The sequence below is a fragment of the Ranitomeya imitator genome, chromosome 1, assembly GCF_032444005.1.
Source record: "Ranitomeya imitator isolate aRanImi1 chromosome 1, aRanImi1.pri, whole genome shotgun sequence".
Taxonomy (NCBI): Eukaryota; Metazoa; Chordata; class Amphibia; order Anura; family Dendrobatidae; genus Ranitomeya; species Ranitomeya imitator.
In genome coordinates, this window is record NC_091282.1 from 5,629,569 (window position 1) to 5,648,570 (window position 19,002).

Here is a 19,002-nt window from a genome sequence, read left to right on the forward strand (position 1 = left end):
AAAGGCTGTCTTACTTTGTACTGGCTAATGGGCACGCTGCAGCGAGGGCTGTTGTGAATTCTGTTATCGAACTTCCTCCTGTGGTCATGAATGGTACTTCGGCGAGTTCTGTCCATGGACTCCCTCTGGTGGCTGTGAGTGGAGTTGCTGGTTCTGAGGTTCCTTCCACAGGTGACCTAGGTTATTCTTAGGCTGGCTTCTCTATTTAACTCCACTCAGATCGTTACTCCATGCCAGCTGTCAATGTTCCTGTACTGGTTCAGTTCGCTCTTGGATCTTTCTGGTGACCTGTCTCTTCCTGCAAGAAGCTAAGTCCCCGATTGTTATTTTCTGCTCATTGTTTCCTTGTCCAGCTTGCTTTCATGATTTTGTCTTGCTAGCTGGAAGCTCTGGGATGCAGAGTGGCACCTCCGCACCGTGAGTCGGTGCGGGATCTTTTTGCACACTCTGCGTGGTCTTTTGTAGTTTTTGTGCTGACCACAAAGATACCTTTCCTATCCTCTGTCTATTTAGTAAGTCTGGCCTCCTTTGCTAAAACCTGTTTCATTTCTGTGTTTGTGACTTTCATCTTTACTCACAGTTAATATTTGTGGGGGGCTGCCTTTTCCTTTGGGGAAATTTCTCTGAGGCAAGGTAGGCTTTATTTTCTATCTCTAGGGCTAGCTAGTTCTTAGGCTGTGACGAGGCGTCTAGGCCATGTCAGGTACGCTCCACGGCTATTTCTAGTGTGTGTGATAGGATTAGGGATTGCGGTCAGCAGAGTTCCCACTTCCCAGAGCTTGTCCTGTATCGGTTTAACCATCAGGTCATTTCGGGTGCTCCTATCCACCAGGTCATAACAGTACAGCTGGCCCAAAGTATTAATGCATCTCAATAGAGGGATAAGAGAAGTTCTGAGACCATTTTTTTTTCTCTGCAGTGTGTTTTGTCTTTCTTTTCCCCTTAATCTCTGGGTGGTTCAGGACACAGGTGTAAATATGGACATTCAAGGTCTGTCCTCTTGTGTGGATCATCTCACTGCAAGGGTACAAAGCATTCAAGATTTTGTAGTTCGGAATCCGATGTTAGAACCTAGAATTCCTATTCCGGATTTGTTTTCTGGGGATAGATCTAGGTTTCTGAATTTCAAAAATAATTGTAAACTGTTTCTTGCTTTGAAACCCCGCTCCTCTGGTGATCCCGTTCAACAAGTGAAAATTATTATTTCTTTCTTGCGTGGTGACCCTCAAGACTGGGCATTTTCCTTTGCGCCAGGAGATCCTGCATTGCGTGATGTTGATGCGTTTTTTCTAGCGCTTGGATTGCTTTATGATGAACCAAATTCAGTGGATCAGGCAGAGAAAATCTTGCTGGCTTTGTGTCAGGGTCAGGATGAAGCGGAGGTGTATTGTCAGAAGTTTAGAAAGTGGTCTGTGCTTACTCAGTGGAATGAGTGTGCCCTGGCGGCAATTTTCAGAAAGGGTCTTTCGGAAACCCTTAAGGATACTATGGTGGGATTTCCCACACCTGCTGGTCTGAATGAGTCTATGTCCTTGGCCATTCAGATCGATCGGCGTTTGCGTGAGCGCAAAGCTGTGCACCATTTGGCGGTACTCTCTGAGCATAGGCCTGAGCCCATGCAATGCGATAGGACTGTGACCAGAGCTGAACGGCAGGAACACAGACGTCAGAATGGGCTGTGTTTTTACTGTGGTGACTCCACTCATGCTATTTCCAATTGTCCTAAGCGCACTAAGCGGTTCGCTAGGTCTGCCACCATTGGTACTGTACAGTCTAAATTTCTTTTGTCTGTTACTCTGATTTGCTCTTTGTCGTCCTATTCTGTTATGGCATTTGTGGATTCAGGCGCTGCCCTGAATTTGATGGACTTGGAGTTTGCCAGGCGCTGTGGTTTTTTCTTGGAGCCCTTGCAGTATCCTATTCTATTGAGAGGAATTGATGCTACGCCTTTGGCCAAGAATAAGCCTCAGTACTGGACTCCATTGACCATGTGCATGGCTCCTGCACATCAGGAGGATATTCGCTTTTTGGTGTTGCATAATCTGCATGATGTGGTCGTTTTGGGGTTGCCATGGCTACAGGTCCACAACCCAGTATTGGATTGGAAATCAATGTCTGTGTCCAGCTGGGGTTGTCAAGGGGTACATGATGATGTTCCATTGCTGTCAATTTCGTCTTCCACTCCTTCTGAAGTCCCTGAGTTTTTGTCGGATTACCGGGATGTATTTGATGAGCCCAAATCCGGTGCCCTACCTCCTCATAGGGATTGTGATTGTGCTATTGATTTGATTCCTGGTAGTAAGTTTCCTAAGGGCCGTCTGTTTTATTTATCTGTGCCAGAACACACCGCTATGCGGAGTTATATAAAGGAGTCCTTGGAGAAAGGGCATATTCGCCCGTCGTCATCACCGTTGGGAGCAGGGTTCTTTTTTGTGGCCAAGAAGGATGGTTCTTTGAGACCTTGTATTGATTACCGCCTTCTTAATAAGATCACGGTCAAATTTCAGTACCCTTTGCCGCTACTGTCTGATTTGTTTGCTCGGATTAAGGGGGCTAGTTGGTTCACCAAGATAGATCTCCGAGGGGCGTATAATCTTGTGCGTATTAAACAGGGCGATGAATGGAAAACAGCATTTAATACGCCCGAGGGCCATTTTGAGTGATGCCATTCGGGCTTTCTAATGCTCCATCTGTGTTTTAGTCCTTTATGCATGACATCTTCCGAAAGTACCTGGATAGATTCATGATTGTTTATTTGGATGATATTTTGGTCTTTTCGGATGATTGGGAGTCTCATGTGAAGCAGGTCAGAATGGTGTTCCAGGTCCTTCGTGCGAATTCCTTGTTTGTGAAGGGGTCTAAATGTCTCTTTGGGGTTCAGAAGGTTTCATTTTTGGGTTTCATTTTTTCCCCTTCTCCTCCAGTCCCTTTCCCCGGCTGTCACCTCTCACCTAACAAAAATATTCAACCTTTCCCTCACTTCCGGTATTTTTCCCTCCTCATTTAAGCATGCCATCATACATCCATTACTTAAAAAACCATCCCTCGATCAAAACTGTGCCGCTAATTATAGACCTGTCTCTAATCTTCCCTTCATCTCTAAACTCCTCGAACGCCTGGTCCACTCCCGTCTTACCCGCTATCTCTCAGATAACTCTCTTCTCGACCCTCTTCAATCTGGCTTCCGCTCTTTACACTCTACTGAAACTGCCCTCACTAAAGTCTCTAATGACCTACTAACAGGTAAATCTAATGGTCACTACTCCATGCTAATTCTCTTGGATGTCTCCGCAGCATTCGATACTGTGGATCATCAGCTCCTCCTCACTATGCTCCGCTCCATCGGCCTCAAGGACACCGTTCTCTCCTGGTTCTCCTCCTATCTCTCTGACCGATCCTTCACTGTATGTTTTTCTGGTTCCTCCTCCTCTCACCTTCCCCTTACTGTTGGGGTTCCTCAAGGATCAGTCCTAGGCCCCCTCCTCTTCTCGTTGTATATTGCCCCTATTGGACAATCAGTAGATTTGGTTTCCAGTACCATCTCTATGCTGACGACACCCAATTATACACTTCTTCTCCTGATAGCACACCGACCTTTTTAGAAAACACCAGTGATTGTCTTACCGCTGTCTCTAACATCATGTTCTCCCTCTATCTGAAACTTAACCTGTCAAAAACTGAACTCCTCGTGTTCTCTCCCTCTACTAACCTACCTTTGCCTGACATTGCCATCTCCATGTGCGGTTCCACCATTACTCCAAAGCAACATGCCCGCTGCCTTGGGGTCATCCTTGATTCTGACCTTTCATTCACCCCCCACATCCGATCACTGGCTCGCTCTTCTTACCTGCATCTCAAAAACATTTCTAGAATTCGCCCTTTTCTTACTTTCGACTCTGCAAAAACTGACTGTTTCACTTATTCATTCTCGTCTGGACTATTGTAACTCTCTACTAATCGGCCTCCCTCTTGCAAAACTCTCCCCGCTCCAATCTGTCCTGAATGCTGCAGCCAGGATCATATTCCTCACCAACCGTTACACCGATGCCTCTACCCTGTGCCAGTCATTACACTGGCTACCATCCACTCCAGAATCCAGTACAAAACTACTACCCTCATCCACAAAGCTTCCATGGCTCAGCACCACCCTACATCTCCTCCCTGGTATCAGTCTACCACCCTACCCGTGCCCTCTGCTCCACTAATGACCTCAGGTTAGCATCCTCAATAATCAGAACCTCCCACTCCCGTCTCCAAGACTTCACACGTGCTGCGCCGATTCTTTGGAATGCACTACCTAGGTTAATACGATTAATCCCCAATCCCCACAGTTTTAAGCGTACCCTAAAAACTAATTTGTTCAGACTGGCCTACCGCCTCAATGCATTAACCTAACGATCCCTGTGTGGCCTATTTATAAAAGAAAAAAAAAAAACAATCAGGTTCCTCGCATCATGTTCTCATACACTTTATGCAGTTAATAGCCCTCTGTGTCTGTACTGCTACATACTTAGGCAGTTAACTGGTTCATGCAGCTTTACATGAACACCCGAGCCTTACACTATGGCCGGTCCGAATAACTAAAGCAATTGTTACCATCCACCTCTCGTGTCTCCCCTTTTCCTCATAGTTTGTAAGCTTGCGAGCAGGGCCCTCATTCCTCCTGGTATCTGTTTTGAACTGTATTTCTGTTATGCTGTAATGTCTATTGTCTGTACAAGTCCCCTCTATAATTTGTAAAGCGCTGCGGAATATGTTGGCGCTATATAAATAAAAATTATTATTATTATTATATTATTATCGAGATGGACCCTGTTAAAGTTCAGGCCATTTATGATTGGACTCAGCCTACATCTGTGAAGAGCCTGCAGAAGTTCCTGGGCTTTGCTAATTTTTACCGTCGCTTCATTGCTAATTTTTCTAGTGTTGTTAAACCGTTGACTGATTTGACCAAGAAAGGTGCTGATGTGGTCAATTGGTCATCTGCGGCCGTTGAGGCCTTTCAGGAGTTGAAGCGTCGTTTTTCTACTGCCCCTGTGTTGTGTCAGCCAGATGTTTCGCTCCCGTTTCAGGTCGAGGTTGATGCATCTGAGATTGGAGCAGGGGCTGTTTTGTCTCAAAGAAGTTCTGATTGCTCAGTGATGAAACCATGTGCTTTCTTTTCTAGAAAGTTCTCGCCTGCTGAGCGCAATTATGATGTTGGCAATCGAGAGTTGTTGGCTATGAAGTGGGCATTCGAGGAGTGGCGACATTGGCTTGAAGGAGCCAAGCATCGCGTGGTGGTCTTGACGGATCACAAGAATTTGACTTATCTCGAGTCTGCCAAACGGTTGAATCCTAGACAGGCTCGATGGTCGCGGTTTTTCTCCCGTTTTGATTTTGTGGTTTCATACCTTCCGGACTCTAAGAATGTGAAGGCTGATGCTCTTTCAATCAGCTTTGTGCCTGACTCTCCGGATGTTCCTGAGCCGGCTGGTATTCTCAAAGAGGGGGTAATTTTGTCTGCCATCTCCCCTGATTTGTGGCGGGTGCTGCAGAAGTTTCAGGTTGATAGACCGGACCGTTGTCCAGCGGAGAAACTGTTTGTCCCTGATAGATGGACTAGTAGAGTTATCTCTGAGGTTCATTGTTCGGTGTTAGCTGGTCATCCTGGAATCTTTGGTACCAGAGATTTTGTGGCTAGATCCTTTTGGTGGCCTTCCTTGTCACGGGATGTGCGTTCTTTTGTGCAGTCCTGTGGGATTTGTGCTCGGGCTAAGCCCTGCTGTTCTCGTGCCAGTGGGTTGCTTTTGCCCTTGCCGGTCCCGAAGAGGCCCTGGACGCATATTTCCATGGATTTTATTTCAGATCTCCCTGTCTCTCAAAGGATGTCGGTCATCTGGGTGGTTTGTGATCGCTTCTCTAAGATGGTCCATTTGGTACCCTTGTCTAAGTTGCCTTCCTCCTCCGATTTGGTGCCATTGTTTTTCCAGCATGTGGTTCGTTTGCATGGCATTCCGGAGAACATCGTCTCGGACAGAGGTTCCCAGTTTGTTTCAAGGTTTTGGCGGTCCTTTTGTGCTAAGATGGGCATTGATTGGTCTTTTTCTTCGGCCTTCCATCCTCAGACAAATGGCCAAACCGAACGAACCAATCAGACTTTGGAAACATATCTGAGATGTTTTGTTTCTGCTGATCAGGATGATTGGGTGTCCTTCTTGCCTTTGGCTGAGTTCACCCTTAATAATCGGGCCAGCTCGGCTACTTTGGTTTCGCCTATTTTTGGCAATTCTGGTTTCCATCCTCGTTTTTTCTTCAGGGCAGGTTGAGCCTTCGGACTGTCCTGGTGTAGATTCTGTGGTGGACAGGTTGCAGCAAACTTGGACTCACGTAGTGGACAATTTGACATTGTCCCAGGAGAAGGCTCAGTGTTTTGCTAACCGCCGTCGCTGTGTTGGTCCCAGACTTCGTGCTGGGGATTTGGTTTGGTTGTCGTCTCGTTATGTTCCTATGAAAATTTCCTCTCCTAAATTTAAGCCTCGTTTCATTGGCCCTTATAAGATTTCTGAAGTTCTCAATCCTGTGTCATTTCGTTTGGCCCTTCCAGCTTCTTTTGCCATCCATAATGTGTTCCATAGGTCGTTGTTGCGGAGATATGTGGCGCCTATGGTTCCCTCCGTTGACCCTCCTGCCCCGGTGTTGGTCGAGGGGGAGTTGGAGTATGTGGTGGAGAAGATTTTGGATTCTCGCATTTCGAGACGGAAACTCCAGTACCTGGTCAAGTGGAAGGGTGTTGTGAATTCTGTGGCTGAATTCACTCCTGTGGTCACAAGTGGTACTGCAGCTTCTGAGCTTCCTCCCTCAGGTGTTCTGGTGAGCTCGTTAACTGCTTCATTACTTAACTCCGCCTGATGCTGCTATCCTTGCTCCTTGTCAATGTTTCAGTGTTGGATCTGAGCTTCTCCTGATTGTTCCTGTGACCTGCTGCTCTGTATAGCTAAGTGCTTTTTGCTTTTTTGTTGCTTTTTTTCTGTCCAGCTTGTCTTTTGTTTTGCTGGAAGCTCTGAGACGCAAAGGGTGTACCGCCGTGCCGTTAGTTCGGCACGGTGGGTTTTTTTTGCCCCCTTTGCGTGGTTTTGCTTTAGGGTTTTTTGTAGACTGCAAAGTTCGCTTTACTGTCCTCGCTCTGTCCTAGAATATCGGGCCCCACTTTGCTGAATCTATTTCATCCCTACGTTTTGTCTTTTCATCTTACTCACAGTCATTATATGTGGGGGGCTGCCTTTTCCTTTGGGGAATTTCTCTGAGGCAAGTCAGGCCTATTTTTCTATCTTCAGGCTAGCTAGTTTCTTAGGCTGTGCCGAGTTGCCTAGGTAGTTGTTAGGCGCAATCCACAGCCGCTTTTAGTTGTGTTTAGGATAGGATCAGGTGTGCAGTCTACAGAGTTTCCACGTCTCAGAGCTCGTTCTTGTATTTTTGGGTATTTGTCAGATCACTGTGTGCGCTCTGATCGCTAAGCACACTGTGTTTCTGGATTGCCTTCATAACACCTGTCATTAGCAAACATAACAGAAGGGTTATGGTCAGGAAGATAATTCCTGGGTTGTTGCCTCTGATGTTCATGCTGCCGATCTGGTTCGTGCCTTTCATTTGGCTCGTCCTGATCGGCCTGGGGGTTCTGGTGAGGGTTCGGTGACCCCTCCTCAAGGGGGGGGGGGTACTGTTGTGAATTCTGTTATCGAACTCCCTCCTGTGGTCATGAATGGTACTTCGGCGAGTTCTGTCCATGGACTCCCTCTGGTGGCTGTGAGTGGAGTTGCTGGTTCTGAGGTTCCTTCCACAGGTGACCTAGGTTATTCTTAGGCTGGCTTCTCTATTTAACTCCACTCAGATCGTTACTCCATGCCAGCTGTCAATGTTCCTGTACTGGTTCAGTTCGCTCTTGGATCTTTCTGGTGACCTGTCTCTTCCTGCAAGAAGCTAAGTCCCCGATTGTTATTTTCTGCTCATTGTTTCCTTGTCCAGCTTGCTTTCATGATTTTGTCTTGCTAGCTGGAAGCTTTGGGATGCAGAGTGGCACCTCCGCACCGTGAGTCGGTGCGGGGGTCTTTTTGCACACTCTGCGTGGTCTTTTGTAGTTTTTGTGCTGACCGCAAAGATACCTTTCCTATCCTCTGTCTATTTAGTTAGTCTGGCCTCCCTTTGCTAAAACCTGTTTCATTTCTGTGTTTGTGACTTTCATCTTTACTCACAGTTAATATTTGTGGGGGGCTGCCTTTTCCTTTGGGGAAATTTCTCTGAGGCAAGGTAGGCTTTATTTTCTATCTCTAGGGCTTAGGCTGTGACGAGGCGTCTAGGCCATGTCAGGTACGCTCCACGGCTATTTCTAGTGTGTGTGATAGGATTAGGGATTGCGGTCAGCAGAGTTCCCACTTCCCAGAGCTTGTCCTGTATCGGATTAACCATCAGGTCATTTCGGGTGCTCCTAACCACCAGGTCATAACAGAGGGCGATATAACTACTCCCACTCAGGCAGGAACAATAATCATCAACTCCGCCGTCGCTACAAAGCTTCCCAAACGCACAGGACAAATCCACTGCCACAGCTCAGATTTCTTACGTAGTAAAGGGTCCGAAGCCAACCCAAATTAGTAGCGTAATTCACCTCAGAAGACGTGACCGTTTGTTATAGAGCAAAAAGAGAGAAGCTAGTAATTTTATAAATTTTACTCCAAAAAAAGTAGGCAGTGTTTACAGAAGTATAAAAAGATATTATAAAAGTAGAAAAATTGTATGTACAATACCATAACAAATAAAATGGGATTAAAGTTGAAAAAATACTTACATAGCGTTCAGATCATTTCATCTCCTGGCTGACCGTGTCAGTTTACAGCAGGGGCTTATTTTAGTTATCCCACGAACTGCAGGGATTTATGTATATCCCGCTTTACAGTTCCGCTTGAAAACTTGCAGCTCTCTGGCGCCCCCCTTACCCTCAGGTCAGATTACATACTGCACCTAGGGTAATTAGTCGCCAGAAAGGCTGCCTGCTATGTACTGGCTAATGGGCACGCTGCAGCGAGGCGATAGAACTACTCCCACTCAGGCAGGAACAATAATTAACAATGCAGCAGTCGCTACAACGACTCCCAAAGGCACAGAACACGGTATGCTGCCACCAGCTTCGATTAAATGGGTCGGAAGCTAACCCAAAACAGTAGCGTAATTCCCTTCAGAAGACTTCAGGGTACGTTTTAGAGCAGGAAGAACAAAAACTAGTAATTTGAATATTTTACTCCGAAAGATTAGGCAGTGTTTTATCAAAATATTACAAGGATGTTACAATCAGAGACAATTGAAAATATGTACAAGGCAATTATAAAAAAAAACATGGATTAAAAAGGAAAGGTAAAACTCACATGTTCTCAGATCATGTCAGGCAAAACCATGCTGGCAGGCAGAGCCCAGATGTCCCAGTGCATCGTACAGCTCCTCAGACAAAAACTTTGACTAAAGGCTGGGTCAAGTGTAGAGACTTATAAACTCCAGCCTTGTGACACCACTAAAGGGCTGGCTAATTATATTCACTGAGGTGAGAGATATTTAAGTTCTCAGACCCTGGAGACAAAAGAAATTCCTGACTGAGAAGGTAGGGACAACAGGTGGCTTTGCAGGATTGGTCACCTGCAGTTTAAAGCCACACCCTGCTCACACACAAGCTTCAAGTTACCCAGTGTCTGCCATAGGGCTGGCTTGTTGTATTCGGGGGAAGAGGGGGGGAAGAGAGGGGGTTTTCAGCTGCCAGGTGCTTTCAGGACCATGGTCAGAAGTGCAAAAATCCCTCAGCTATGGTTTTTACAATATCGTGACATACATTATCATCACACTTATATTATACATTATCCTCACACAACTCAGCAGGGTTAAGATATGCCCTCTCGTCGTCACATCTTGTTGTGATATAGTTGTTCTTCAACTATATCAATAGTAAAAGAATAAAAACTGAAAATGTAGGCCCCTTAAAAAATAGTGAGGAAAGAATGGTTGTAGATGACGAGGAAAAAGCTAACATATTAAACACCTTCTTCTCCACGGTATTCACGGTGGAAAATGAAATGCTAGGTGAAATCCCAAGAAACAATGAAAACCCTATATTAAGGGTCACCAATCTAACCCAAGAAGAGGTGCGAAACCGGCTAAATAAGATTAAAATAGATAAATCTCCGGGTCCGGATGGCATACACCCACGAGTACTAAGAGAACTAAGTAATGTAATAGATAAACCATTATTTCTTATTTTTAGTGACTCTATAGCGACAGGGTCTGTTCCGCAGGACTGGCGCATAGCAAATGTGGTGCCAATATTCAAAAAGGGCTCTAAAAGTGAACCTGGAAATTATAGGCCAGTAAGTCTAACCTCTATTGTTGGTAAAATATTTGAAGGGTTTCTGAGGGATGTTATTCTGGATTATCTCAATGAGAATAACTGTTTAACTCCATATCAGCATGGGTTTATGAGAAATCGCTCCTGTCAAACCAATCTAATCAGTTTTTATGAAGAGGTAAGCTATAGACTGGACCACGGTGAGTCATTGGACGTGGTATATCTCGATTTTTCCAAAGCGTTTGATACCGTGCCGCACAAGAGGTTGGTACACAAAATGAGAATGCTTGGTCTGGGGGAAAATGTGTGTAAATGGGTTAGTAACTGGCTTAGTGATAGAAAGCAGAGGGTGGTTATAAATGGTATAGTCTCTAACTGGGTCGCTGTGACCAGTGGGGTACCTCAGGGGTCAGTATTGGGACCTGTTCTCTTCAACATATTCATTAATGATCTGGTAGAAGGTTTACACAGTAAAATATCGATATTTGCAGATGATACAAAACTATGTAAAGCAGTTAATACAAGAGAAGATAGTATTCTGCTACAGATGGATCTGGATAAGTTGGAAACTTGGGCTGAAAGGTGGCAGATGAGGTTTAACAATGATAAATGTAAGGTTATACACATGGGAAGAAGGAATCAATATCACCATTACACACTGAACGGGAAACCACTGGGTAAATCTGACAGGGAGAAGGACTTGGGGATCCTAGTTAATGATAAACTTACCTGGAGCAGCCAGTGCCAGGCAGCAGCTGCCAAGGCAAACAGGATCATGGGGTGCATTAAAAGAGGTCTGGATACACATGATGAGAGCATTATACTGCCTCTGTACAAATCCCTAGTTAGACCGCACATGGAGTACTGTGTCCAGTTTTGGGCACCGGTGCTCAGGAAGGATATAATGGAACTAGAGAGAGTACAAAGGAGGGCAACAAAATTAATAAAGGGGATGGGAGAACTACAATACCCAGATAGATTAGCGAAATTAGGATTATTTAGTCTAGAAAAAAGACGACTGACGGGCGATCTAATAACCATGTATAAGTATATAAGGGGACAATACAAATATCTCGCTGAGGATCTGTTTATACCAAGGAAGGTGACGGGCACAAGGGGGCATTCTTTGCGTCTGGAGGAGAGAAGGTTTTTCCACCAACATAGAAGAGGATTCTTTACTGTTAGGGCAGTGAGAATCTGGAATTGCTTGCCTGAGGAGGTGGTGATGGCGAACTCAGTCGAGGGGTTCAAGAGAGGCCTGGATGTCTTCCTGGAGCAGAACAATATTGTATCATACAATTATTAGGTTCTGTAGAAGGGCGTAGATCTGGGGATTTATTATGATGGAATATAGGCTGAACTGGATGGACAAATGTCTTTTTTCGGCCTTACTAACTATGTTACTATGTTACTATGTTACATCACTGAGTGGGCTGAGTTGGGGAAATGCACTCCTCTTTTCTCAGAGTTATGGCAAACCATTTTTTGACATAGCTCGCTGTATGAACCTCATATACGGACGACACAATGATCAGGATGTGCACCATGTGCACAAAAAAGGACTGTGTGAATATACCCTCATAATAATTATCAAATGACTCAAGGAGGGATGGGGCAATTTATCTAAGTAGTTAGGGCAGCAAAATATGTTGTCCGTAACAACTGGTACCAATGTGATCGCCTCTGCTGGATCCGTGAAAAACTTGTGGCAGCGGTGGGATCTCTCCAAGTATTCTCTTTCACACACACCTTACAAGAAAAGTGTGCATAAGGGCCCAAGGAGAAGCCGGGCACGAGGGCATAGGGAGGAGCCAAAGACAGGGAGGAGTGGGGCATGAGGGCCCCGGAGTAGCAGAATACATGGAGGAGTCGGGCATGAGGGCAACGGAAGGAGCTGGGCACGAGAGCACAGGGAGGAGCGGGGCATGAGGGCTCAGGAAGGAGCGAAGCACGAGGCCATATGGAGAAGCGAACCACGAGGCCACATTGAGAAGTGGGGAACGAGGTCCCCGGGAGGAGCCAAAGACAGGGAAAAGCAGTACACGAGGGCACAGGGAGGAGCGAAGCACAAGGCCACATGAAGGAGCGGGGCACGAGGGCCCCGGGAGAAGTGGGGCACAAGGGCACAGGGAGGAGTCTTAGACAGGGAAGAGCTGGGCAAGATGATACAGGGAGGAGCCAAAGACAGGGAGAGGGCCCGAGGGCACATGGAGGAGCAGGACACGAGGGCACAGGGAGGAGCGAAGCACGAGGCCACAGGAAGGAGTGAAGCACCAGTACACAGGAAGGAGCAGGGCACGAGGGACCCGGGAGGAGCCGAAGACAGGGAGGAGTGGGGCATGAGTGCCCCCAGATGAGCCGAAGACAGGGAGGTGTGGGACACCAGGGCACAGGGAGGAGCGAAGCACGAGGCCACAGGGAGGAGCCAAAGACAGGGAGGAGCGGGGCACGAGGGCACAGGGAGGAGCGAAGCACGAAGCCACAGGAAGGAGTGAAGCACGAGTACACAGGAAGGAGCGGGGCGCGAGGGACCCGGGAGGAGCCGAAGGCAGGGAGGAGTGGGGCATGAGGGCCCCCAGATGAGCCGAAGACAGGGAGGTGCGGGGCACAAGGACACAGGGAGGAGCAAGGCACAAGGCCACAGGGAGGAGCCAAAGACAGGGAGGAGCGGGGCACAAGGGCACAGGGAGGAGCGAAGCACGAGGCAACATGGAGTAGCCGGGCACGAGGGCCCCGGGAGGAGCTGAAGACAGGGAGGAGCAGGGCACGAGGGCACAGGGAGGAGCAAAGCATGAGGCCACATGGAGGAGCGGGGCACAAGGGCACAGGGAGGATCCGGGACACGAGGGCACAGGGAGGAGCCGGGACACAACAGTGGGGCAATTGTGTGCGGTCACTTACCTTCTCCCGGTGTACGGGCATCAGAGTTCCTGTCCGGGAGATGTTGGCTGAGGAAACAGTTAGAAATACTCGGCTTACTGTTTTTTATTATAGTGGGGGTGGGGCCATTAGAGGGCGACTACCCACCTGAGAAGAGCAGGCTCAGCAGGGAGGTGGCGCTGTTTATCAACAGGTTCTGGATGTTCATGGGAATGGTGTCCCTGTTCTTCTCCAAGAATCCGACTGCCGTGTACCGGACCTGAGGGGGAAGAGCATCAGAAAATACAAACAGACCATTGTCTGAGGCTTCAGAAAGGGGTGGAGCCACCATCGGGTGGGGCTATCAGGAGGCGGGTTCTAGAGGTGAGGCACCATAATAGGGGCGGAGCCTGAAGAATCAGAGTTTCTGGTGCAAATGATACAGAGCCGTGATCGTGTTCCTCACCTTCCCGGCGTAGTGATTGACCGTGAATCCCGGATCTTTTCCTCGTGTTCGCTCAAAGTGCGGGTTGGTCCGACATCCAGCACTGAGCTTCTCCACAAATGTCTCATCAGACGCCTGAAAACAAGCGCATTACACCAATGAGTCACATCCCACAATGACATCATCAGCAAAATGTAATCGCATCATCATGTGACCACTAAACCACGCCCAGAGTGATTGACTGCAGCTGGAATAATGCATGATGGAAGACAAGGCAATCTGTGATTGTTAGCAGCTATATATATATATATATATACATATACATATATACACATACATACATATATAAGAATAGTACTATCAGGCATGCAGAATCAGATGGAGGACAGGACAGACCCTCCACTGTGATGACTCACCTGCGGAAATGCCGTCTGCTCGTCCAGGATGGAGAGGACGCCCCAGGGCCGTGCCAAAAACAGATCCTAGAGATGGAGGAGGGAAGCGCAGCATGAACCTTACCCAACCCAAAACTAGAAGCTACACCACCATGTCCCAGATAAAGAACCCCCAACACCATGCCTACCCCGCCCAAAAGGGAGGAGTCGGGAACAGCACAGACTCCACCCAAAAGGGAGGAGCAGGGAACAGCACAGACTCCACCTCTGCAGAGCGGTTGCTGCAACATACGTGGCATCATAACGACCACGGATCCCCCAAATCCAGGACTCCCCACATGCTTGATACGCACATACCAGGACTAGCTGGTTATTGGTGAAGACCACGGCGTCCTCCATGATCCCTTCCTCCCGGTAATGCTGCTGCTCCATCAGGAATATGTGCTAATAACAAACAATAAATGAGAGATCACAGGATATACAGGACACGTAATATAATACAGAGACGTCCGTACAGGACACGTAATATAACACGGAGACGTCCTTACAGGACACGTAATATAACACAGAGACGTCCGTACAGGACACGTAATATAATACAGAGACGTCCGTACAGGACACGTAATATAACACAGAGACGTCCTTACAGGACACGTAATATAATACAGAGACGTCCGTACAGGACACGTAATATAATACAGAGACGTCCGTACAGGACACGTAATATAACACGGAGACGTCCGTACAGGACACGTAATATAACACAGAGACGTCCGTACAGGACACGTAATATAACAGGGAGACGTCCGTACAGGACACATAATATAACACAGAGACGTCCGTACAGGACACGTAATATAACACAGAGACGTCCTTACAGGACACGTAATATACCACAGAGACATCCGTACAGGACACGTAATATAACACAGACGTCCTTACAGGACACGTAATATAACACAGAGACGTCCGTACAGGACACGTAATATAACACAGAGACGTCCGTACAGGACACGTAATATAACAGGGAGACGTCCGTACAGGACACGTAATATAACAGGGAGACGTCCGTACAGGACACGTAATATAACACGGAAACGTCTGTACAGGACACGTAATATAACACAGAGACGTCCGTACAGGACACATAATATAACACAGAGACGTCCGTACAGGACACGTAATATACCACAGAGACATCCGTACAGGACACGTAATATAACACAGAGACGTCCGTACAGGACACGTAATATAACACGGAGACGTCCGTACAGGACACGTAATATAACACAGAGACGTCCTTACAGGACACGTAATATACCACAGAGACGTCCGTACAGGACACGTAATATAACAGGGAGACGTCCTTACAGGACACGTAATATAACACAGAGACGTCCGTACAGGACACGTAATATACCACAGAGACGTCCGTACAGGACACGTAATATACCACAGAGACATCCGTACAGGACACGTAATATAACACAGAGACGTCCGTACAGGACACGTAATATAACACGGAGACGTCCGTACAGGACACGTAATATAACACAGACGTCCTTACAGGACACGTAATATACCACAGAGACGTCCGTACAGTACACGTAATATAACACGGAGACGTCTGTACAGGACACGTAATATAACACAGAGACGTCCGTACAGGACACGTAATATAACACGGAGACGTCCGTACAGGACACGTAATATAACACAGAGACGTCCTTACAGGACACGTAATATAACACAGAGACGTCCTTACAGGACACGTAATATAACACAGAGACGTCCTTACAGGACACGTAATATAACACAGAGACGTCCTTACAGGACACGTAATATAACACAGAGACGTCCTTACAGGACACGTAATATAACACAGAGACGTCCTTACAGGACACGTAATATAACACAGAGACGTCCGTACAGGACACGTAATATACCACAGAGACGTCCGTACAGGACACGTAATATAACACGGAGACGTCCGTACAGGACACGTAATATAACACGGAGACGTCCGTACAGGACACGTAATATAACACGGAGACGTCCGTACAGGACACGTAATATAACACGGAGACGTCCGTACAGGACACGTAATATAACACGGAGACGTCCTTACAGGACACGTAATATAACACAGAGACGTCCGTACAGGACACGTAATATAACACAGAGACGTCCGTACAGGACACGTAATATAACAGAGACGTCCGTACAGGACACGTAATATAACAGGGAGACGTCCGTACAGGACACGTAATATAACACAGAGACATCCGTACAGGACACGTAATATAACAGGGAGACGTCCGTACAGGACACGTAATATAACAGGGAGACGTCCGTACAGGACACGTAATATAACAGGGAGACGTCCGTACAGGACACGTAATATAACACGGAGACGTCCGTACAGGACACGTAATATAACACGGAGACGTCCGTACAGGACACGTAATATAACACAGAGACGTCCTTACAGGACACGTAATATAACACAGAGACGTCCGTACAGGACACGTAATATACCACAGAGACATCCGTACAGGACACGTAATATAACACAGAGACGTCCTTACAGGACACGTAATATAACACAGAGACGTCCTTACAGGACACGTAATATAACACAGAGACATCCGTACAGGACACGTAATATAACACAGAGACGTCCTTACAGGACACGTAATATAACACAGAGACATCCGTACAGGACACGTAATATACCACAGAGACATCCGTACAGGACACGTAATATAACACAGAGACGTCCGTACAGGACACGTAATATAACACAGAGACGTCCTTACAGGACACGTAATATAACACAGAGACATCCGTACAGGACACGTAATATAACACAGAGACGTCCGTACAGGACACGTAATATAACAGGGAGACGTCCGTTCAGGACACGTAATATAACACGGAGAAGTCCGTACAGGACACGTAATATAACACGGAGACGTCCGTACAGGACACGTAAATATAACACAGAGACGTCCGTACAGGACACGTAATATAACACGGAGACGTCCGTACAGGACACGTAATATAACACGGAGACGTCCGTACAGGACACGTAATATAACACAGAGACGTCCTTACAGGACACGTAATATAACACAGAGACGTCCGTACAGGACACGTAATATAACACAGAGACGTCCATACAGGACACGTAATATAACACAGAGACGTCCTTACAGGACACGTAATATAACACAGAGACGTCCGTACAGGACACGTAATATACCACAGAGACATCCGTACAGGACACGTAATATAACACAGAGACGTCCGTACAGGACACGTAATATAACACAGAGACGTCCTTACAGGACACGTAATATAACACAGAGACGTCCTTACAGGACACGTAATATAACACAGAGACGTCCTTACAGGACACGTAATATAACACAGAGACGTCCTTACAGGACACGTAATATAACACAGAGACGTCCGTACAGGACACGTAATATACCACAGAGACATCCGTACAGGACACGTAATATACCACAGAGACATCCGTACAGGACACGTAATATAACACAGAGACGTCCGTACAGGACACGTAATATACCACAGAGACATCCGTACAGGACACGTAATATAACACAGAGACGTCCGTACAGGACACGTAATATAACACAGAGACGTCCGTACAGGACACGTAAATATAACACAGAGACGTCCGTACAGGACACGTAATATAACATACGCCCGTACAGGACACGTAATATAACATACGCCGGTACAGGACACGTAATATAACAGAGACGTCCGTACAGGACACGTAATATAACAGGGAGATGTTGTGATGACTCCGCGTTTATTCTTCGTTATGCCAGACATTTTATCCAGGAGTTTACACTCGTCTTGATGCCGTATTCACACACATCACTAGACAACATAACACCACAACCCAAAAGCCTTAATTCTAAGGTTCACGGAGAAAATCACGATAGAAATGTAAAAAATTTAATTTTTATTGTATATTTAAAGCTACGATAAAGAGCAGCGAAAAACCTGCAAGAGTGTAATAAAAAGCTGCATTCCCTTACAATAAGTCATAGGCTTTTTACATTTAAGGAGCCCTCCTTTTCCTCTGTCAGTGCCCCATGGAAAACGCATTGACGAAATGACGTCGTTGGGGTGCCGCTACTCACGGCATGTGGACACGGGTATACCACTAATTGGAAGTTTAGGTGGAGTTTTGTTATGTTTGTGCTTTCATCCACATACCAGCGGATGTTCATAGTGCAGTCTTTGGAATATCCCTGAGCACTTTGCACTACGCCGCTCCACACTCTGCTGCTCCGCACTTGACTGGAACACTTAAGTCTCTTTAATCCTAAAGCCCCACATCTTATAAAAAAAAAACTAATTAAAGCTGCCAAAAAGGAAACAGAGAAGCACATTGCTAAGGAGAGTAAAACTAATCCCAAACTGTTCTTCAACTATATCAATAGTAAAAGAATAAAAACTGAAAATGTAGGCCCCTTAAAAAATAGTGAGGAAAGAATGGTTGTAGATGACGAGGAAAAAGCTAACATATTAAACACCTTCTTCTCCACGGTATTCACGGTGGAAAATGAAATGCTAGGTGAAATCCCAAGAAACAATGAAAACCCTATATTAAGGGTCACCAATCTAACCCAAGAAGAGGTGCGAAACCGGCTAAATAAGATCAAAATAGATAAATCTCCGGGTCCGGATGGCATACACCCACGAGTACTAAGGGAACTAAGTAATGTAATAGATAAACCATTATTTCTTATTTTTAGGGACTCTATAGAGACAGGGTCTGTTCCGCAGGATTGGCGCATAGCAAATGTGGTGCCAATATTCAAAAAGGGCTCTAAAAGTGAACCTGGAAATTATAGGCCAGTAAGTCTAACCTCTATTGTTGGTAAAATATTTGAAGG

General features: G+C 46.4%; 1 protein-coding gene across 4 annotated transcripts in view; it reads right to left on the minus strand.

Moving 5' to 3' along the window:
• LOC138658052 (myosin-IIIb-like) overlaps positions 1–19,002 on the minus strand; it is a 167,235-nt gene that overhangs the window by 51,285 nt on the left and 96,948 nt on the right. For all 4 annotated transcript variants that reach the window (XM_069745634.1, XM_069745640.1, XM_069745625.1 and 1 more), the window contains 5 exons: positions 14,420–14,506; positions 14,084–14,149; positions 13,689–13,802; positions 13,391–13,502; positions 13,265–13,311 (listed from right to left, as the gene is read on the minus strand). In XM_069745634.1, coding sequence (XP_069601735.1) covers positions 13,265–13,311; positions 13,391–13,502; positions 13,689–13,802; positions 14,084–14,149; positions 14,420–14,506 — 426 coding nt within the window. The remainder of the gene's footprint in view (positions 1–13,264; positions 13,312–13,390; positions 13,503–13,688; positions 13,803–14,083; positions 14,150–14,419; positions 14,507–19,002) is intronic.